At 29.0% G+C, this 25,172-nt stretch overlaps 1 protein-coding gene across 4 annotated transcripts in view; it reads right to left on the minus strand.

Moving 5' to 3' along the window:
* LOC142329952 (uncharacterized) overlaps positions 1-25,172 on the minus strand; it is a 111,639-nt gene that overhangs the window by 38,443 nt on the left and 48,024 nt on the right. For all 4 annotated transcript variants that reach the window (XR_012757636.1, XR_012757637.1, XM_075374932.1 and 1 more), the window contains exons 3-6: positions 17,301-17,500; positions 11,891-12,044; positions 4,672-4,940; positions 2,894-3,109 (exon numbers count right to left, since the gene is read on the minus strand). Coding sequence is in view for 2 of the 4 variants with exons in the window: in XM_075374932.1 (XP_075231047.1) it covers positions 2,894-3,109; positions 4,672-4,940; positions 11,891-12,044; positions 17,301-17,500 (839 nt within the window). In the remaining 2 variants the exon portion in view is untranslated. The remainder of the gene's footprint in view (positions 1-2,893; positions 3,110-4,671; positions 4,941-11,890; positions 12,045-17,300; positions 17,501-25,172) is intronic.

Here is a 25,172-nt window from a genome sequence, read left to right on the forward strand (position 1 = left end):
TATACAGCCATCAGATGCCAGTATGCAGAATGCTCGCAACCTCATTGTGCAAAGATGACCCCTGCACGCTTGTGAGGCCCTCTAAGCACTCAGCCGCAGGCCTGTCTGGTCCGGCACCACTCGGCATTGGATTCGCTGTCGAGCTTCCTCTGATGCATGTAATCGTCATTCACTTTCTTAATGTAATCTTCTATAGCCTTCCATTCTATGGTCCTCTTATCATAATTCCCTGAGTGTCTTTTTGACTAACATGACTTCTGCGCCCAAGACTTCCAGCATCTCTTGGCGTTCATTTTCAAATCGTGTACAACTAAAATAAACATGTAAAAGGGGTCTCCTCCTCAGCACACATGGGACAAAGGTCCTAGTGATCCAAACAGAATCTGTACATGTAATCCTCCCAAGCCCTTAGGAGATAATCATCACTCATAAAATGCCTCCCTTTCAGACTGTTCTTCACTTAGGGGAGAACAGTGCGAAGTCACATGGAGTGAGTCAGGACTGTAGGGAGGGTACTCTAACAGTTTTATTCCTGCCAAATACTCTGAGCAAACTTTAGAGCATTATCGTATTGAAGAAACCATGCATTCATCCTTGAGATTGAGAGCAACTTCTTGAGAACTTCGAAAACTTAAGGCAAGTATTCCTCAGTATACCGCTTCCCTGTAATTGTTTTCTGAGTTTCCAGCAAGACTTGCTCCGAAACTCCATCACACTAAAAAATATGGCCAACATTCTCTTCTTCACTGATCTGGCATGATTCTTTTCAAACTGTCACGAAAGTCTTCATGTCTTTGAAAGCCCACACTTTGTTCTGAGCCTTGGTCAGAATATCGTAATAGTATGGTCAAGTTTTATCACCTGTTACAATACTGTTCACACAGGAAGATTTCCAATTTTCAAACTTTGACATGACATGCCATCCGATGATCAGTGAAGTTAATGCCGCACCCAAAGCCAAAGGGCATAAAGTTTTCCAATTTGAAGGTGATCTTGCAAAATAGCATCATCTGCTGATGCATTAATGCATAAGAACACCTCTATTTGGTAATAGGTCACAGATCTATCTGTCTCAAGCATTTTTCATACTGTAGCAATATTTCCTCCTGTGACTCTGAGAAAGTAACTAGAATGGAAAAAGTGCAGGTTGGGACCTGTCTAACCATGCACTAACTTGTAATCACCTATGATGATTCATTCCATCATACTGCAAAACTTTCCTAATGCCCTTGGTAATCAAAGAATATTCTAAATAATTTTATGTTATTGTAAATTTTTCTTGTATTTCTACTTATTTACTTATTATCACTGTTAACATATTCTTAATTTTCATATACCTGTTGAAATAACTTAAATGTAAAAATTTGTATACTTTAGTAAGCTAAGTTGTATCAAAGAAAAACAAACTCAAAAAAAAAAAAAAAAATTATTTTTAATAAAGTGTAATATCTCTAAATGCTAGTCCGATTTAACCAATGAAAACTTCCATGTTCATCCAGACATGTTTATATTTGTAACCTATGCCAATCTAAGTAAAAATAACTGATAGAGAAACAAACAAGATGAAATGACAAAATACAATTAAGGCAAAGAAAAAAAGAATTTGATAAAATATTGCAATGTAGCTCACAAAAAGATATACCACATAAAATTTTTGGTGATTTAGTTACAAGATAAATTTTATATCATTTGCAACAGAAACAAACCAAAATGTTTTACTTTTAGTGTCTTAGTAAACTGTTAATTTAGTTATGACCATTAAATAATTATTATGCTGACACATACTTTAACTAAAACTGAATAATACATCTTTGAGTTATGTCAATAAATCATAGCAAGTTATCACATTACAAAAATATGGTGACATATCTTTGTTTGGTACCAGTACATCTTGCAGACTGATATTTAATAAATCAAAAATTCTCTTCTACGTATTCCATAATTTGCTACATTATAAATCATTTCTGATTTTAATTATTAATTTTAGTTATTTTTACTTCCTTGTACTAAATATAGAAAGTATTGTAATCACAAAAAATTTTGGTTTTCATATTTCAACAAAAATATCCATTTTGACTAGTTTAGACGTGACATCTGTACGTACGTGTGTATCTCACATAATTCAAAAACTATTAGTCGTAGAATGTTGAAATTTTGGATTTAGGTCAGTTGCAACATCTAGCTGTGCACCTTCCCTTTTGATTACAATCGACTTGACCAAGAATGTTCAAAAAAAAGTTCAGAATCCAAAAAAATTTGATTTTGGGCTTTTTCTTAACTACAGTAATAAGCTTTCATTGAAAGCTTTTCAACGCTATATCATAACTGGTACTTATTTTTATCGGCTTCAGAGTTATAACCAGATAAAATTTTAATTAATGGAATATTTGGATCTTTCAAGAAGGCACATCGGTTCAAATCTGACTTCATTTACTTCCTTTTTTTTTAAAATACAATGATTTATTAATAATATTAAATATTTATTAAACATTATTAAAAAAACTTTTTGTAAATAATAATTCAATAATAACAATAAAAAAAAAATATGAAATATGATTTCTTTTTCATATTTTTTTTTTTATTGTTATTATTGAATTATTATTTACAAAATCATAAGTTAACAGTGAAATAAAATTATATGAACTTTTCATTTAAAAAAAAATGTGTATATGTAATTTAATAGGCGTACAAAGAAGTCATGTGGTATTCATATCAGATTTTTAACTTTAATTATTTCTGATAAAAAATAGAAATTCAACCCATCATATTATAATTGTGCAAGTGATAAAAATATTAAACATTACAAAAGACAACAAAAACACAGACAAATATTCTCAATAAATTACAAGACTTGTACCAAAAAGAGTAATAAAAAAAAAAAACAGATACAAACCTCTAACAGTGCCTGTTTTTTCAGTGTAGGTACAGTGAAAGTAAATCCAGTAGCCATTAATTTACTGGTATCGAGATTTAAATGCTTATTATCAAGCAATTCTTGATGAATATAAGGCGATAATGGAGTATTTTCAACACCGTTCAGCGAGCATGTTTCAGCCCAGGGACCTAGATGTTTATCATTAACATCTTCAACAACTGATGACAAGTCAACCTAAAAAAAAAGATGATAAATAAAAAAATAAGAGTATAAGATTACAACCGGCAAAGTTATTTATACAATCTTTGAAAATGATGCAAATAAATAATAACATTTATAAAATAATATTATTATTATTATTATAACATTATATTTTCACATTTATAAAACTTTAAGTAATACAATTAAAATGGTGTTTTATTTAGTCTGTTATTTTAAATTTTTCTGTAATTAAAAATTTTTTCATTGTTCATTTGTTGTTAAATAAAAAAAATGGTCGTATGATCAAAAACAGTGTTGAACATTCCAACAGCCTGTCGAAGTTACAACAGCAGAGAATATTAAAAAATATTCTTCCATTGCTATACTGAAAAAATATGATTATGAAAAAACAGATCTCACACACTTATAAGGCAGAAGATGCATGAGATCACTAAGACAATAGACATCTCAAATTAACTAATGGGTGCATCACATTTTACAAAATTTGGTACATTTTGAGAAAACAGTCTGCAAGATGGGTGTCATGTTTTCTCAAAATTCATCAAAAGCGTAAATGAATTTCCAAGTACATTTTGAGACTTTTTGACATAAGAGGGAGGAAATTTTGTGCTCTTTCATAACAGTTGATGAAACTTGGATACATACTGCCCATCTGAAAATAAGTAACAATTAAAACAATAAGTTACTGTTAGGGGAATTGCAAGAAAAAGGCAAAAACTGTTTCTCAACAAGAAAGATGATGGCCACTGTCTATTGGCAGGCTCATGATATTATTTTAACTGATTTTCTGGAGAAAGAGTAAAATGAAAATCCAGCAATATTATGCATATTTGCTGGACTATCTAAATGAAATAAAGAAAAACTACCACTGATAACAGAATTTTTTTATTATAAAATTGAGACATTAATTTTTGATGTCTATATTTTCTTTGAAAAAATCTACATTTCATTGTTTACTAAATCAATGAAAAGATTTAAACAATAAAAATGTTATAGATAATTATGCATATTATTCATAATTTCTATAATAAGTAAATTTAGGCCTACAATAATTGTAATCAGTGAATGAGGTCATTCAGTGACGAGTACATAATTCCAGTAGATAAAATGATTTTGGTTTCAGATTGATTGAGTTTATCAATGGAATTAGGTGGATAAGTGCATCTTGCTGTCAATGTGCAATGAATGAATCAGTAGATAGGTACAGCGATATTTTTTTAAATTTATAAATATTCCAAACCATGATCCCATAGTAAGTAATGTTATTAATAAACAATTCCAATCAGAAATTCAAATAAAAATATTTGGAAATTCCAGGTTAAGTCCTGCTCAAGCGTGGCACAACAAAATTTATTACATCCAACAGTAACTGTTACAGGGGATCAACCTATTGTTGCTGTATAGCTAAAAAAATTAAAAATTTTTAACAGAAGGGAAATATACTTAGCAGAAGCCTTAGCATCAAATACGTTACACTAAATACAAAAAAAAATTTGGTTTTCAGCATGTTTACTGGTTTAGAAAATACTTTTTCTACAACTCATTGCAATTAGAAAAAAAAAATAAAACCTTACCTTGGCAACCTTTGATAATGCATTCCCACAATAATCATGGTTTATATTAAAAATTTCAGATATAATATCTGTTATAACACCCTGTGTAGTATGACCACAATCAGCAATATTATATGTTTCTGATAATGTATCTTCTCTTTGAGCTAAATACCATATCCCATGACACAAATCATCTACATGCACAGTATTCATAACTAGATCTCTACTCCATAATAATCTCATACTTTCTCCTAAATGTTTGTAAATAGCACCTAACACAAGTCTTGGGGCTGCAACATAATCAATTTAAAGAATGTTTAATTTTTAAATAAAATTATGAAAATACTATAATACAAGATACACGTTGTAAAGAAAGTAAACAAATTCTGAGTCCAGCTTCTAATTTAAACAATAACATATTCTCAATTTCATGGGCTATAACAGAGCAGACTTAAAAAATCTGAATTTGAAATTTGTATTGAATAGCTATACAGCGGGGGTAAAATATGTTATTACCTTTTTTTAGTATCTAATAAGAAGAGCTATTTAACTTAAATAATCTCTTTTAATTAACTTAATTACAAGGTATGTTTATAAAAGTAAGGTCCATTATGAAAAAAAAACAAAATTGAAAAACAAGAACAAACTATATTACTTACGCATAAAAACTATAATTACTACTACTTTCCTACATAGCCTTCAACCTAACACATTTTTCATAGCGTTTCAGTCACTAACTTCTTCCCTCTTCAAGAAATTCTGCACCAGTGACATAAACCAAGCAGTAGCACAATTTTTCATTCTGTCATCAAAGCTTTATGATGCATGTCACTGTTTAAGCTGAAGAAAAGGAAAATAATTACTGGGAGCAAGATCAGGGCTATAGGATGGATGACTGAAGATTTTCCAATGAAATTTTTTCAATTGCTCACGGTCTGATTTGCCTTGTTACCCAAGCATTGTCAAGCAAAAACAAAATCCTACAGGTTAGCATTTCACATCATTTGTTTTTTAGAGCTCTCCTAAGATTTTTTAATGTTTCATGATACTTATCTCAACATTTACAGTAGTTCGGCAAACACTAAATTTGAAATGTAAGATACCCTTTTGTCGCAAAAAAAACAGAACCACAAGCTTTTTTATTGAACTTTCTTTTAAAGTTCTTTGGTACAGGAGATGTTGAATGCCACCACTGCATTAACTGCTGCTTTGTCTCGACATTTAAATAAGAAATAAAGGATTCATCTTTGGTAACAATGCGATCAAACAATTTATCATCTTCATTTTCCTAATGCCACAAAAATTCATACACTGCAGTAAAACTTTTCTCCTTGTATATGTTGTTTAACATCTTTAGCACCCAATTTTTTTTTTATAGCTCAATTTTTCAATCAAAACTTGATAAATAAAGGTCACGAAACTTCAGAAAAACATCAAATACAACTGTGACATGGTGAATCGCCAGTTTTTTCATATCTTTTAGTCATTTTTTCAATAAAATCATCTATTATTATCAACAACTGTCTCCTATATTTTTCATCATGTATGTTCATTTACCCTTCTCAAAATGAATGGTATCTATGTTTTACTTTGGCATTTTTGTTTTACTTATGATACTCATAATATTTAGTCCATAAATATCACAAATTTACCTGTGAATTTCTGTAAATTTATCTGTGAAGAATTGTTTTTTGGGCATCAAAACTGGATTACTCCTTGTACTTCACACTTGGCAGGATCAAAAATTGTAGATCAATAAATGAATAAATAAACAACAACAAAATAACAACATTGTTGTTTGCTAACAGCTGAAACTTGATTGAAACAATTGGATTGTGCAAGCGCCACCTGTTTATATCACGTATTTAGACAGAAAATTCAAAACAAACCTTACTTTAAAAACTTGCCTTATATACTGAAATATAACTTCATAACAGATTAGTTTAGCCAGTTTTGGGGAAACTAAAATACTGTATTATGTCAAAATAACTCTAGTTAAAGAAATAGAAAAAATATTGACAAATAACATTAAAATATTGAACAGTGATGTTAATCACTCTTTAATATTTATCAAATTGTTAATATTTAAAAAATAACTTGTCATAAGAAAGTGCTTTATTGTGAGTTAAAAAGCGTTCAGGTTTTGTCTTTAAGCAATTAATTCCTCTATTTCTATTAGCCATCGTCAAAAACTTCTTGCACAATAGAAAGTTTTTGTCATGTGGCAATTTCCTCCTCACCAGAGGAGGAAATAAGGAAAAAAATGAAACGTTTGCACTGACAACTACAATCATAATTCAATACTATGATATGCAATTATCTATATGAATGAAAACTGTAGCCAAAATTTTGTTTATTTTTTTTAATATTATAATAATATGTAAAAACTGATTCTTTTATTGTTACTTCATATTCTGATGTTTTTCAATACGTTCCTGAAAAAATATGAGTACATTTCTGTGAAACAAACTCAGAAATACTTCTTAAGATACTGCAGCTCCAGAGACAAAGAAGTAGTATATGGCAATTAGTAAAGGCCGAGGTAAACTGAAATCAGATAGTGAGGAATCCAGTAGTACCTTCTTTCTCAATACCTTAATAAATAATCCATAATATTATAGGTTGTAAAAGTATAAATGCAGGTTTCATTATTTTTTCTTCCCGTTTTACTTCAAACAAATACATTTACAAAAATTGATTACCATAATTGCAGATACTGTTCAGTTCAGGATATCAACTTCTATTGTAGTTATTTCTTGCAATCAGAACCAGAAATCATTTAACAGAAGTCTGTTTCATCAAAGATATACAATAAAACTCCCAAGTACATATGCTCCTATCCAAAATACTCATCTTTCTTTAATTTTCACTTGCACCATTATGACCTGAGGTTCTCCCTCTATCTAATGGCAGCACTGCTCAAAAAAATAAAATAAATGCTGAACTTTTTCAACTAGTTACTAAATAATTTAGTTTTAATTTCAACATCTAACATGGTTTCGCTCACAAAACGACTGTCTTTAATTATTTTCACATTTGCTCTACATTATGTTTAAAGGTAATAAAAAGACAGGCCATTTAAGAACCCAATGGTTTTCAATAAATTTAATTTTTGCCCTAATAAAGTGCAATGAATCAAAGCATAACATTTAAAAAATAATGCTTCAAAGCATAACATTTCACTTCCCATTTTGATTGCAACTGACTGAACCAAAAGTGTCCACCAAAAAAGCCCAAAATTCAAACTTTTTATTAACTGCAGTAATAAGCCCTTTGAGAGCTTTTCAATGACATATCATACTTTGTACTTATTTTCATTGATTCCAGAGTTATAGCCAAATAAAATTTTAATGAAAGATTTGTATCTTACAAACCACATTAGTTCGAATCAGACTTCATCTCATTTTTTTTTTTTTTTTAATTAAAATATATTGATTTTTAATAATTATTAACCTCTGATTGTAAAATGATTTTTATGATAAATAATTCAATAATAACAATAAAAAAATATATATATGAAAAAATATCAAAGTTATTAAAGAAATAAAATTTTATGTACTTTTCATTTAAAAAAAATGTGTATATGTAATTTATTAGGCGTATAAGGAAGTCATGTGGTGTCCACATCAGATTTTTTATGTGTGTTTAAGTTTCTCTTAAACATACATAATACCTGAATGCAATTAAACATTGTTCTCTAGTACCAACATTGTATTACAGTTTAAATTTGATGCATGAAAAAATAGAAACTGTAAATGAATATGAAATTTTTTAAGGCTACAACAATCCACAAAAGAGTATATTTAAAATATAACTACTCAATTTTAACTGTGAGAATCACTTTAACAACTTTTTAATTGTGTTAAGCATATTAAGAATTTATATCGCAAGAATTTTTATTGCGCTTCAATGTGACTTTACAATATGGACGTTTTATTATAATTTTAAAATAATCAGTCAATAAATAAATACCTTATCCAGTTCAGTAACATATTATACTTATAAATCACAGCAGGATTGGCCAGATGTGATATTCAATGGATATAAAAGTAACTGCTTTAGTATTTACCAGCAAAAATCAATGGAAATTGTAATAAAACTTTCTGCAGAGCAGCATGATAAAATACATAATTAATTTATAATAATGATCACAAGTGGTTGCATTCCATATTAATGACATATCTCAATCAAAAAGGCATTAATGGACATTTTAAAAATATACATTATTTTAAACAAAGATGTAGAAAAAAAATTAGTTTTGCAACCAATATAATTTAAAACCACATTAACAACAGACTAATATTGGTTCTGTAAAAGAAAATCTTAAAATTTATTTTAAATAAGTTTGTGGAAAATCTTTTAAATTAGTAATTTGATACATATAAATTATATAAATTTAATTTTTACTGGTAGTTAATAATTTATTAAAAATCCAAATAGAAGTATAAGAAGGCCCTTTTGTTTACATAAAACTACTTTTGCTGAGTTACAATGTACAAAATATCAGTCTACATATTTACAAAGACAAAACAGTGACACAATTTGACAGCCCACTTTCATATTTTGAAAAAAGCTCAAAGAGATATCATTACATTTCAGATAGAAATAAAAGCGTGCATAATAAAAATATTCAATAATGATGACAAGCTTAATGTTTTATAAAGACATGTCAAAGTGAAACAGTATACTAAATTTCATACTTTTGACAACAGAAACATTTATATTAGCATTAATAGCAATATTACTCAGGGATCAGATATGCTACATCTAACTGAAAAGTGCAATTCAACAGATTTATCAGTATATAAAATTAGATTTACAATCCAATGACTTTTTTAAATATTAAACATAAAATTTTTTAGTCCTTTTATTTATTATTATTACTTTTGGATATAAAAGGTATCATCTCTGAGGAGATGATCAAAATGATTTGAGTTTTTTATAAAATCATTAAAAAATAACAAGAATAAGAGGTCAGTTTTTCTATATTACACTGCCTCCTTCTACATTCTAAATTGAGGACCTAAATTTTACATGAGTGTTTTTAACAAAAATGAAAGTTTAACTATCAGCTTACAGTTAATAACTTATAATTTTAACCAGCTGTAAGAAGTTCCTTTGGAACCAACAATAAATAAATTTTATCTTTATTGAAATGTGCAGCCCTAAATTGAATATTTTATTGAGATCGCAAAAAAATTAAAAATGGAAATTTTTGTTTTCTGTGCTGTAATTTCTGAAAACTAGGAAATAGTTACGTCAATAAAGAGAAGTTTCTTCAAAGCATGCTGAAGGTTTATCAATATGCTATGTTTTCAAGAAATGTATAAGGTTTGATAAAAAAATATGCAGAATTTTTATATTTCTCAGGCTATACAAGTCCAACTGTCGCAATTTTTTTTATTGTCTTGGTACACTTGTCCCTAACATACGTTTACACGAGTAGCCATATTAAGTGCTTAGTTTATTGTTGGCTGTTGAAACACCATACTGGAAATTGCATTCTAGAGGTGCTTCAAAGATTCCACTGGCACAAATATAATAATTAGAAAGGGAGTACTTTGAAGGTGACAAAATCAATATTGATGATTTTTTTAGAAAAACTAAACTTCTACGTAACTTTTTTTTATCAAATCTCGCATATTTATATCATACAAGCCTATTTTCACACAGATATAAATGACATAGGCCTATAGTGTTGTTAATCAATTACAGAACTGTTCTTATTAAGGTAAAAACAATGTAAGCCCCCACTGATGGAATATTCATTAAATAAATGTGTAAGAACAGTAACTATGACTCTTAATGTGTAAGGAAAATAGTATCTACAATTTTTTTAAAACTGTCACAAAAATTTTAATTAATATGTTCATTGCTGCCAATGAGATCAATTGGTCACATTGCTGCCAATGTGCCACCTGTCTGTGGAACCAGCAGGCCTCAAGTTGACTCGCAATATTTTGGCACCTGTCTGGTGATAAGCACGCCTGTTACTTCCTAACTAATACTGTGTGTGACATTGTTCATTCAAGAATGAAGTGTAATATTGTGCAATTGGTTTTATATATTTCATTATTCTTTGCTAGAAATTTCTACGCTTGCTTTCACGTTCATTATATTGTATTCTTCATAAGTTCATTCTTGTCTTTATTAAATTAGTGAACTTTTTTTATCTTAAATAGTTATGATATAATTGTTATATTTTCATTACATTATTATCAAATTATAAAAAAAAAAAATGAGTGATGTTTTGTGCCTTTGAATGCAAAAAGACACTGTGTATCAAGAAAACAATATTTGCATTCATATTCCGAGAAAAAAGATTGCTTGGACTGTAAAGATAGAGATTCTGAATTTGATTTATCACACAGTGATCATTCAAATGTTGAAGATTCGCATCAGTTTGAATTAACAGATGGCATAGAAATAAATGTAGAAGATACTTCTGATATTCTCAAATATTCTGCTCACAAAACGTGGTGAAAACAGTCAATCTTCAAACAATGACACTAGTTACTCCAGCTTGGTTATCTGCAGGATATATAAATTGAAAGCTGTTGGTTTTTTGAAAAACCAACAATTTAATCAAAAATTATACATATTCTTAACAAAGAATATATATTTTTTTAGTAATAAATAGATAAATCCTAAAAAATAAACTAAATCATAAATCTAATAATCAAGATAAATAATAGTAATTTAATTATTTTTCCAAGTATTAAGAATATTAGTTTGAAATAAACTGAACGTTATGTAAATTAAAAATTATATGTGACCGGTTGGTCTCATTGGCAGCTCTGATGAAAATTCTGCCGGCATGCCAATAGGACTAATCAATTAAAAATGCTTTTTTATATTTCAGTATGTAAAAATAACAGTAACCATTATTTATTGATATTTAGTTCTTAAAAATAAAAATACTGCCTCGATATCTGGGGTCCAGGAGATGGAAAAAAAATGAGTGCTTAATGTGTTATGGCATCTATAATATCTCTTCAGAATATATTTATAATTAGTGGATCATAGTTGTTCAATTATTTAATCCGTGGAAAATTTAATATTAAATTTTTTTTGGATAATTCCAAACTCTAATTACAATAGCATATTACTATAATATAATATTTTAATCAGCAAAAACCAAATAAGAAAGTCTAACAGAAAAAAAAAATAGAACAGTAAATCTGAGTTAATTAATTAGAGTAACAAAATTTAAAAAAATAATAATATGCAAACAAATTACCAATTCCATTACGATCCCCAATTCCATACACAATAGCAGGGCGAACAATTGTGAAATTAAGACCAGGAATGGTATGTAAATGTTGTTCAACTTGCCATTTACATTTAGCAATACTTGTCCAAGGGTCTACTTTATCACTTTCTTTATGTCTAACCTGAAACAAAACATTACATTAGCCAGATTTTTAATTTAAAAATAATCTACAAAAATAATTATTTAAGATGAAATATAGGAAATTTTATCTATTTATTCAATAATTTGTTTTCAGGTATTAATCACATACAAATGAAAATGTCATTACATAAATTTTAAACCATAAAAATACAAATAGATTAACACAACCTTACATGTACAAATAGGTAAACAAAAAACATATTTACATAAATTTGCAATTTCTTTAACGACAAAAATAACAATAGAAAATTATCTTGAAATCATTACTTTTAACTTATTATGGCCTTTGAATTTAAATTCAAATCGATTGTCTAAATTCCAATAAATCATCTTTCTCAGTACAGAATACATTATGTATACATAGACAATACTTTAAGAACATTACCAGAATGCCAGAGCATTCTGAAATCTAACAGAAACCGGCAAGGGATGGTTTATCAATCTTTATCACATTTATTATTTAATGAAAACAATGCTAATGGATGAACTTAAAATTAGTGTCTTCTTTGACAGAATATAAGTTTTAATTATATAAGAAAACAAATTTTAAGACACTGATAAAAATAAAAATTATCAATCTAACTAAACAGAAATTTAGGCACTGCTAGCAAATGACATCGATGAAGTTAAATCACAGATAACAGAACTTCAAAATATTACAAATAAAATTGGCCTTAAAATATCATTTGAAGAGACAGAAATTATGCCCCAAAAACCAACACAATTAAAAAAAGTAAACATAAATGGTAATAAAATTAAAATGGTAACCCGATTTAAATACCTCTGAGAAATAATAACAAACAACCTAAACAAAAAAAAAACCTTGATCTAAACAACAACAAACAAACCAGCTAGCTAAAGCTCAAAAATTAACCTGTTATACCTACAATAAGAAATGCCTACCAACAAACGCAAAAATAAGACACTACAACAAAGTTATAAAAGCAGAAGCCACTTATGCAGCAGAAACACTCTTCCACCTAAACAAATAATCAAAGACAGACTCCAGAAAATCAAAAGAAGAATTGGAAGAACCTGCATCGATAAAAAGTACCAGAAAGATGGGCAGTGGTGGACTACACTCAACAAACTCATGTACAAAAAGTAAGAACCCATCACTGAAACTATGTGTCAGAGGAAACTAGGATTCTTTGGATACATCAAGAGGATGCAAGATTCAACACATCTGAAACTGCTGGTATAGTATAATCTTGACTCGAAAAACATCAAGACAGGATGCACGTGGATCAGAGAAATAAGAGAGGATCTGAAGGAAATTGGCCTTACACCAGAAGACACCACAGATAAGAAAAAATTAAACAAGAAAATCAAGAACAAAAACACTCGCTTCACACTCACAGAAAAAAGTCATAATTTGAACATTTTTAACATTAAAAGGGGCACAAAGATCAGAACGTATGAAAAACTACTAGGAGGACCGCAAGGCCCAAACAGTCCCATCGAAGAGATTTGAATAATGAACTAACTAAAGTGATCCTAAGTGGTCATAAAAGATAATAATAATGTTTATATATATATATATATATATATATATAAATCAATACTGTAAATCATTCCAAAACTGGACAGAAAAATTTACATGTACACTCATAATATTATTCAAAATTTCAAAATATAAAAGATAATTTTAAATAAAATTACAAATAATTAAAAGAATATATTTTAATGTAATAGATATAGAATTTAATACCAATCAATTTGATGCAGGATACCGTGAAAACTGTCAGTGGAAATTAATTTATTAAGTTGTCACGAAATCAAAGTTTAACTAATTTATACACCACTTACAAATGAGTATATAAATATATATCATCAAAAAAAAATGTCATTAATATCTGAAACTAAAATATCATTATCTTTACTTTATTCTATTTTTACTTTATAGTATTCACATAATTAACAATGAGATTGATTATATTTTACAATTCAATTAGTTGAACTCAATTGACTAAATTTAAATCACCATGCTAAGCCCCAAAAAGCACAAAAAAAATTCAAATTAAAATACATGTTAAAAAGCAGAATAGATATTCATTTTAACTGAATTACAAGATTAAAATAAGATGGTATTGATAAGAATAAGGAATTTAAAAACTTATAACTTAAAATAACTCACAAAAAATATGATACAAACTCTAAAAATATAAATCATAACATATTTGGGTTTATTCAATAAGGCATTATTAAATTTCCAGTGAAAACTGAAATTAATTAAAATTTCACTGTTTTAAAAGTAAAAGAAAAATTTTACAGAACAACGTAAGAACAAGAAGAAAACTTTAGTGCACATTCAAATAGATCATAATAAAATAATTACACTCTCTCAAATTATTAAAATATAATATTATAATAATTAAATATTATATAAACTTATTTTGGAAGGGTCATAACTATTCCAAACCTATACTATATTATATACTTTTAACTAGTACTATTTAACCTATACTAAAATAAAAATTTAACCACAGTTTAAAACAATTGATCTAATATTTAACAATTTACAAACTTATAAATAAGACTTTTAGCAGTATTTAAATTGTTGAGGAGAACAGTTATATTTGTCTTCATCAGACTAAATGTTTCATGTAAATTTTAATAAATTACTCTGACATCATTATACGTACGGCATTTCACCAATATATAACAAATAATTTTGTTTTAATTTAATAATAAATTGGACATAAATTAGATCTATTGATGCCAAAGCCAACACTGTAATTATTATTATTATTACAAATTTCTACCCAAATAGTTAAACGATAACCCGCTTTTATGCCTTTCTTTTTCTGTTTAGCCTTTGGAACCACAGTAAGGTATTACTTCAGAGGATGATATATATGAATGTAAATTAAGTGTAGCTAATACAGTCTCAGGTCGACCATTCCTGAGATGAGTGGTTAATTGAAACTCAACCACCAAAGGACACCAGTATCCATGATAAGGCTAACTTTTTGAAAAGTACGATCTTTTTTTTTTATATAAAATGTTTAATGTAAACTACTGCAAAAATCAGCCAGACATTTCAGCTTAATTCTTAGATCTGAGAGACTTTTTATCATCTATTTTTATTCATAAAACACTTCTCCCTATAAAAATTGTTGACATTCCACATTCAAATATCAACAATGAAGGACTTATCAAATCTCCTTGCAACATGTCATTAGAAGTTGGCATCAATTCTATGCTTTCCTTGCAATTTACTAATAACTATGTCTCCCATATAGACTTTAAGGAGCCTGATTAGATTTCTATACCCTTAACTCTCCTAACCTAAGCCAAAGGCGTGTGCAGAACCAAATCAAATGCAAATTCAAAATCAATGACGAAGCAAACAATCTTTCTTTTTCCTCAACCTGATGATAATAAATTGCAAAATTTAAAACAAAAATTATTATCAATACAACCTCAATTTTTGCAGAGACATTTCGGGAAAATCTTACAATTTTCATTCCAAAACATTAGCCAAGACTATATTAGTCAAAAGGACATTTCACTGTCACATTAATATGATAATTTTTTGATTCTTCCCATTTCCTTTTTATATTAAAAAAAAATAATTTTCATTTTGACCCATTCAGAAGAGATTTATCATCCAAAAGAATTTTATTAAACATTGATAAATAAGAAGTATTATTCCCACAACGAGAGAAGCAATCTATAGTCATTAGAAATTGCCAAGTCCTAGCAATTTCTTTCTTTTCAAATAACAGAAGTAAGTTCTGTTTCTTCAAATTCCTGGATTTAAATAAGTGCACCAGAAAATAAACGTTACTAAATGGGTTGTCTCTACAACTATTCTGAAAAAAGGAAATTTTATACAATTACACTCTACTTTAGGATGTATTCCTTACTTAAATTTTTTTTACTGCGCCCAAGAATTCTGTAGAGGAATCAAACTTTGGTCAAAATTCCACTAAGACTTATAAAAATCATTTTTTTTCTTTTCAACACATCTTTATACATTTTCTTTTCAGACAAAAAGATACCTACAATTCAATCTTAAAAACTGCACTGTTGTCTCTTAATCAATATAACTTACACATATTATCTAATATACATTACAATCGAAGTTGAACCAAGGTTTACTTCTGAATAGTACACTACTAATTTCAAGATAAAATGGAGAATAATGGATTGCATGGAGAATATTAAGTTTAAAAGATGACTGCAAAGTATTATGTCTATATCCATATCATCTAACCAAATTATTTAAAACTTTTAAATTTCATTATTATTTGCAAAACAATTTTTCTTTATCATCTTAGTATTTGTTTTAACTGAAGCTGGCAAATGATCCAAATATAAAATAAAATCAGCTGCTTGAAGATCGAATACAGAATTAAAAAATGATAATCTATTCTACTATTAAAGTTGTCAGCTATTAACACTACAACTAAATAAATAACAATTTGTAATTCTCCAAACAAACAGTATTCCAAACCAGGTAAATTAATAGAACTACTACCCTATTTGAAATTCATTCACCCCACCCACTATAGCAAAACTACTGATTTATATTCACATTAACAGAAAGGAATCAATACTTTGAACATTATTATGACTATTTCTTAAACTCTTTTTTCTTAATATGATTAGCCCTCATTGGTTCTTCAGTTCTATTTGGTTTTTTTTGGTGAATGAATTTGGTCATACATAATATGGTAAACTACCCTCAACAGAGACAATATTTGTGAAAATTTATTACCTTTTTCTTTTCTCTGTCCATTCTTTATAATTTGTTACTCTTCCTTGGATAATCAAATTAATTAATAAATATTTTAATGAATTTCAACAGAATGCATTAGCTACCACTCTAGCTCCCATTTTAAACATCTTCTAATAACTGGCAAAGCAGCAATTCTTTGTTGCAAGCACAATGGTATGACAACTCTATTTAATGAAGAGTCCAGAGATTCTATTTTTATGTAAAAGTCTGATAAACAGGTAAACAAGGTTTAAAAATATTAATGGATAAAGCACATCTTCCTTCTATTTCTCATACAATCCACATCTTTAGTAAATTCATAAAAACCAGAAAAATTATTAAAAGTAAATTAGAAAACTGAAGAATTTGATGTTAAGCAAATGACATTTAATAAAATTCTACTAATAATTAAAAGTACAGTATAAAAAATATAAATATCTCTAAATAGCTTATTCGTATTCATAAATTATAACTGATATTATTAGTTAATAAACATTTTTTTTAATTAACCTTTTCACTTGAAAACATTTGACCGGATGAAATTTCAATATATCTTTTGACACGCTGTTTTGCAGCATTTTCAGCGCAATTAGCACCAACTTTTAAAATTCCTTCACGATAAATAGCAACAGTCTGACCAAGTCTTGTTTCACAAGCGCAGTTTATAGCATAATCAAATGTTTCATCTCCAAAGGCATTTTCACATGAACCTAGAAAAAATATTAAAAATTACATTATTACCGGCACTAATAATAGAATAATTTAGTAATACTGGGATTTTATTATTAACAATTAGGTTAGTACAAAAAAAATTATTTAAAGATAATTGGTTTAATTAGGCAAACAGAAACAATACAAAAAAATGTTGTGAACAAACCATAGTCCCATGAGATTTAACAGCGTGAAAAGAGAACAAAAATATTTATTTATTTTGATTCTGATCGGTACTTAGTAATACATTATAGACCACATCAGGAACGGTAAAATCCACTCCACGGAGTGTAATTTATCCATGGAATAGTTTTTTTATCCACTCTATGAATAGGAAAACAAACTGCCCCAGCATATACCTGGATTGTTTGAGAGAAACAATAGTAAAACTTTGAATACAGCAGCATCACAAAATGCACAATTAATTATAAAATAAAAAATAGGTGAGATTAAACTTCATATTAATTATTTAAAATATAAACACATGAGATAATGTTAAATATAATAATTTAAAAATAATTTTAAATGTGCACAAGAAGATACTGAACATAAAACAAATTATCTGAATACATATTTATGTAAAATGAACAGAGAAAATTTGGGTTTTTTTTTAGTTTTTAATTGGTGTTATTAAAAATTCATCGATAATAATGTTGATTCTGTAAAATAAAATCATTTAATTGTATTTTAAATAAATTAACGAGAAGATTTTTTAAAATAGTTTAATAATTTATTAAAAATGCCAATGGAAGCATAATAAAACCCTTTCTTGTAACTATTCCGTTAAATTACACAAAAACAGTTCTGTTATCCAGTTTATTAGAAATGGAAATTGTTGTTTTTTTTTTAAGAATAAGTAACTATTTTTTTTTTTTAGCAAAGATTGTACATTCATAAATATGAACATAAGGATGGGTTAACAATTAAAATTTTTTAAGTATCAATCTATATGATTCATATTTATTGACACAAAACAATTATCTGACATGCTATTTATATATCTTAAAAACTTGTACTGAGTTCAAGTGAGCCCCAAAATATCATACGTTGAAACACAAAAATGCTTTTTTGTTTAGCAACTGCTGTTTTTTGAGAAAAGCTTATGTTTTTTAATTAAAGTAACACAGTTCATGAGATGATCAAAGAACTAACTTATTATTTTCAGAATATATATAAAGTTCATATTAAAATTAAACTTATTGAATTTCTTATTTTAATTATAAGTTTCTATAAACAATATTTCTCACGCCAATTCCCAAACTGTGCACTAAATGGTTAAAATTTAAAATAAAATTACATACGAGGTGCGACAATAAAGTAATGAGACTGATTTTTCTTTGCAAGATGTGCAACCCTGCAGCTTGCGTAGGTTATACCATCTTTGACCTTGGTTTATAAGCTACTTCTAGTCCAAGCGGCACATTGATGCAACTGCTCAGTTGTGAGTTGTGCTGTAATAAGTGAACACGTGTTTGTGTCACTCGTCACAGAAATGAAACCGCAAAATATTGCACAACGGTATGCCATTTCTTTTTGCGTTAAATCGGGTGAAAACGCGACGACAACTTATGGTAAGCTTCAGAAGGCATTTGGAGAGGAGGTTATGTCAAGAGCTCAAGTTTTTCGGTGGCATAAAATTTTTAGTGAAGGCAGAACGAATGTTGAAGATGAAGACCGCAGTGGACGACCATCAACCTCACGGACAGATGTCAACTTGACCAGGGTGCGTGAAATCGTACGATCTGATAGAAGATTATCCGTGAAAATGATTGCAGAAGAACTCAACATCGATCGAGAAACGGTTCGTCTAATATTAACTGAAGATCATGGTATGAGAAAGATTTGTGCAAAAATGGTCCCCAAAAATCTCACACAACAGCGAGAAACACGGAAAAATGTGGCAGCCAATCTGTTAGAGCAAACGGAAATCAATCCAGATTTGTTGAGCTGCATTATCACTGGTGATGAAGGTTATTGTTTTTTCAATACGATCCAGAGACAAAATGCCAAAGTTCACAATGGTGCTCAAAGGGATCACCCAGACCAAAAAAAGCTCGCGTGTCAGAGTCAAAAGTGAAATGCATGCTTGTGTGCTTCTTTGATTCCAAGGGAATTGTTCATAAAGAGTGGGTGCCTCCTGGACAAACAGTTAACTGATATTTCTACCAAGAAATTTTAGAAAGACTCGTAAACGAGTTCTTCGTGTCCATGCCAACATTACTGATAATTGGATTCTGCATCACGATAATGCGCCATCCCATACTGCTCTGTCAGTACAGCAATTTTTAACCTCAAAACAAATTTCAGTACTACCACAGCCACCTTATTCACCAGATATCGCTCTGTGCAACTTTTTTCTATTTCCAAGAGTCAAAATGGCGGTCAAGGGACACCATTTTCAAACAACATAAGATGTCCAAAAAGCTGTGACGAGAGTCTTGGAATATATTACAGAAGATGAGTTCCAGAAATGTTACCATCAATGGCAGAAGCGCTGGAATAAGTGTGTGCAATCAGAGGGGAACTACTTTGAAGTAGACAACACTAAACATGACTAAAATGGTAAGCAACATTTTTTTCACATCAGTCTCATTACTTTATTGTCGCACCTCGTATATAATTAAGATGGAGTAAACAATTTGATTAAGTACATGTAATAATACGTAAAGGGCTACAATTACTTAAAAGAAGTCAATAGTATCAGTGATGATATCCTAAAATTAGTGAATATACATTTAAGTTTACCATGCTTAAATTAAATTAATGAGAAATGAGCTCATGCGGCAGACTCACTAAACCACATGGATATTTAACATTCATATTATGAATTATACATGTAGATTATACCTACATATTCTAAATAACCAAAAATATATAATAATTTATAAAAATTAATGGTAGTAATACTAAAAATAAATTAATTCTTTTTTAGAACTCAAACTAAATGAAAATTACTATTAAAGAAAAGTCTGGTCTTTTTTTTGGTGAAAAATGACACAATAAATTACATCATATAAAAACATCACTCTACAAAGTTCAAGAGTTAGTAAAAGAAGTTTTACTAATATGCTTTCCTGAAGTAAGTTTAGATGGATGGTGTACTAATTACTTTGGTAATACTTTTAAATTGTATTTTAAACAATTAATTTTCCCAAAGTGAATATTTAAAAATGTAATGAATATTTGTATTATACCAATTTGTATTTCTTATCTAAAATTTGTAAAATTATCTAAAATACAATAATACAAAACTAGGTTTAAATTAAATTTATTACAAATATTGCAATGTTACGTTTAAGATAAATTTAAAAAATAATATATATAATATTTGTAATAACAACATTATTAATAGTTATGGACAAAATACATATTATTAAATTCAATAATTTTAAGTGATACATATTTCAACAGTTAAAATAATTTAGTATAATTTATAATTATGATAGTAGGTATATACTAGGGTTATTTGTTCTTCACCTGATAAAGAAAACACAAGATTTTTTAGAAATTTTTTCCACTAAGTTACCTGGCAATTCGATACATTTAGATCAATGACTTTCCAACTTTTTAATACCCCCGTATAATGCAATTCATCCATCAATATGCAGTTGTTTCAGTTTTTTACCTCATCATTTGAAGTAATCGTCATCCAATGGGATTGGAAAAAGAACTCTTCAGCTTTGGGAAAAGGAAGTTAATTGTTGGGAGCCACATCCAGTATATTCAGCGCATATGGAAGCACATTGTAGTGTAGTTGAGTTTTGCAGCAACAACCCAAGTCAACCTGTTTTAAACCAATATAACCTGTATGCAGGTGCATTATTCTGATGAAAGAACATATTCTTTCTGGCCAAATGTAGATGTTTAGTCTGAATAACATCCTTCAATCGGTCCAGTAGTGAAGTGTTATAATTCCCGGAGGTGTTGCCATTTTTCACGTAGTCTATGATCTCCAAATCATGAGAATTCCAAATAAAAAACCATAGCCATGGCTTTTCCTGTAAATGGTACTGTTTTTGCTGTCTTTGACACACTTTCACCTTCTCCTACCTACTGTTTGTTGTCTGGCATGTAATGGTCGAATTCATTTTTCAATTACTGTTATAAAACGTTGAAGAAGAATAACAGAATCACGTTTAAATAAATTTAACTCCCTTGGGAAGTATATTTTTTGTTAAAATTTTTATTAAACAAATGCAGCATCCACTATTAAGGAGAAAGCTTTTTCATACCCAAAACATCATGTAAAAGTCTGAGACATGGTCTATAGAGATGTTTGTAATGTCAGAAACATTCATTCAATATGGCTTTGTGATTTTTTTATGATGATTTTGTCAGTCATAGCAGTTTTTGAGTATCTAAAGTGTTCATATCTTGAATGGATGCAAGACCAAATTTAAATTCAGCAGCCCTCTATTTTACTGTCAAAAACAAAGGGGAATAATGCTTAAAAGTGGACTCTAGCTTTTTCCATCAGAGCTAAATGTTTTAAAGTGGTAAAGTATTTTAAGACAGCTCAGATTTCAATTTTATCCATTTTTCAAAAAATCTCAAAACAAATAAGCAACTAAATGCATACATTTAAAATTTTGCAGCATGCCATCTAAAGAATCATACTTTACAAACATCATAGCATAATTTGGTCATATTTGCACAATCTCTGTCAGGTCGAAAAACTTTCCAAACAATCCTCCAATTATTTAATAAAATTTATGTAAAAAGTTAAATTTTCAATGTGTTTTCATTTTTTGTGTTTTAACTATTTTTCGTTTTACAAAAATCTATTTTCTTCTTTTCTTCATTATCTTATATCCTAGATCAAGTAATAATAATAAATTGTAGACACGCTTGTACTATCAGCCTCCAGTCCTCTACTTTTCTTTGTAATGTATTTCTACTTATAATATCTTAAATATATCTGGCCAGCCTTTACTAAATCTAACTTTGGATCTTTTACAATTTACCTAGCGATGTAATAACTTCAATGATGTTATTTCTTCATCATCTCTTTATACAACCAAACTGTTTAAAGTCTTGCTGTTCCTATGTTTTGAATTCTCCCAAAAAACTTACTGTTTGTGAGAACTCTTACTTTAACATTCCTCATACAATCCCTCTTTGTTTAGCCTATCATAACGTTTATAAATAAGACCTTCCAAAAATATAAAAAAATTATATCATTATTTTTACAAATTTCTTTTCCAAAAATTATATCACATATCATAAACACATGATTGAATAGAAAGTAGTCTAGCTACAGCTAATTTTAGAAATATTTAAAATAAATATTTGACTTATCATATTTTTTATGATCCTCATGGTTCTAATACTTAAAAAAGGAAAATAAATACCAGTGACAGAATATTGGATTGTTTAAAAGACATTTCAATTTTAATATTTTAACGCAACAGAGCATGAGATTAAAAAGGTTTTAGATTTTAAAAGTCTAAGATTGCAAACATCAACTTAATTAATTTTTAATACTATCTTAATAATCCATTTTCTGATATGAGTATGGATTCAAAAATATATATTTTTTGTTGTAAATTTCTTATTATACTTGAACCTACAGGCCTGTGGTCTTGGAGTTTCAAAATGCGTACTAGAAGAATTATTTTATTTAAGAAAAATCTACTGATTTTCAATTCATAAAATCATTATTATTTAAATGGTTATAAAACAAAATGAAAAAAAAAACACAGATAAGGAAGTGACAACAGATAATGTACAACTTGACTGATAGGTACTGGAAAAAAGTTTTTTTTAATCAATAGATAATTACTATTTTAACTTCATGAGCAAATGAAATTTCCTGTTAAAAATGATAATTCCTGCAGGGCACAATATTATAAATTCACATCTTTTTTAAATGTATATTAATAAATGGCGTAGGAAATTGCATTCTAGAAGCAGAGTTATATTGTTAAAACTACCAATTATAATGATAGTTTTTTGTTTCTAATTACCTTCATATAGCAATTTTGCCGAGATCTCTGTTTCTGAGAAAAATATTTTGTTACAAAAAATAATGTAAACTTTAAAAGTTACGAATCTAGGTTTGAAGTAAAATCTACTAAGGACTAAACAGACATAATGCAAAAACGTAGTAAGCGTAAATTATTAGTTTTAAGAAAATAATATAAAATAAATACATATTTATTTAATATAAATACATATTTTAAATAAAATAGATTTTTTTTGTATAAAATATATGCAGTATATATATATATTAATCATATATTAAATCATTATTTATGTATATATACAGGATGATTCAAACAAACGGGAAATCTTGAAAGTTGTGTTGGTAGCCGTGGGCGATTGGTACCACTTGATAAGTGGCGCCAGCCTCTCGAAACTAACCTGCCATTTAGTTGTCATGGATCCTTGGAGTGGTGTGCAACGTGCATTTGCTATCAAAGCGTTTTAAAAAACAATGACAGTGTGGAGGGAGCGCGTAGAGAATTTCGCCGTCATTTTAATCTGGGACGGCACGACCGTGATCCATCAGCACACGCAATTAAAAGATGGATATCTAATTTTGAGGAAACCGGTTCGGCAATGAAAAAGAAACCTCCAGGCCGTGAGTGAACCGTCCGTACACCACAGAATGTTCAAGCTTTACAAGATGCTGTCACACGAAGTTCACATCGGTCAATCCGTCGTCTCTCAGCATCTTTACAATCGCATAGTTCAAGTGTTCAAAGAATGTTAGTGAAGGACTTGGAATTCCATCCGTACAAGTTGCAGATCGTCCAGGAACTGAAACCGAACGATGCAGTTGTGCGAGCACAATTCTGTAATGTAATACTTCAGAAGATAAACGATAACGAAGAGTTTGTTCACGAACTGTGGATGTCAGACGAAGCGCATTTCCACTTCAGTGGATTTGTTAACAAGCAAAATTTCAGATACCGGGCACAAGAAAATCCTACGCAGCTACACCAGCGTCCGTTGCACGGCCAGAAAGTGACCGTGTGGTGTGCTATGTCATCTTACGGTGTTATAGGCCTTTATTTTTTTGAGGATAACAACGGTCTTGCGATTACAGTGACGTCGGCTCGTTACGTTGCCGTGCTTGAAACCTTTGTTGTGGAACAACAAAAGAGATTTCCATCGATTCTTAACTTCCTGGTTTTAACAAGACGGAGCAACGTCACATACTGCACGAATATCGATGGCAACTGTACGCCGATCGTTTGAACAACGTGTCATTTCACAAAATGGTGACATTAGATGGCCTCCCAGATCGCCTGATCTCTCAGCTTGCGATTACTTTTTGCGGGGTCACCTTAAAAGCAAAGTGTTCCACAGTAGACCTGCTACAACGGAAGAACTGAAGGCAAAGATCCGAGAAGCAATTGCGGAAATTCCAGTCGAGATGTTACGTCAAACCATGAACAATTTAACGGGGAGACTTGGTGAGTGTTTACGTAGAAGAGGAGGTCACCTGCAAGATGTCATCTTTAAAAAATAAACTAAAATATATGTATCCTAAAATGGCAACATTTGTACAATTACATGAAATAAAATTCATTTTCTAAAAAACATTTTTCATAACGTTATTTAATTTTTAAAATTTCCCGCTTTGAATCACTCTATACATATACAGAATGATTCCAAGTAAAGAGAGGGAGATAATTTCGAGACTGATTCTAGAGCTTGAAATAA

This window comes from Lycorma delicatula, chromosome 9 (genome assembly GCF_047948215.1).
Source record: "Lycorma delicatula isolate Av1 chromosome 9, ASM4794821v1, whole genome shotgun sequence".
Taxonomy (NCBI): domain Eukaryota; kingdom Metazoa; phylum Arthropoda; class Insecta; order Hemiptera; family Fulgoridae; genus Lycorma; species Lycorma delicatula.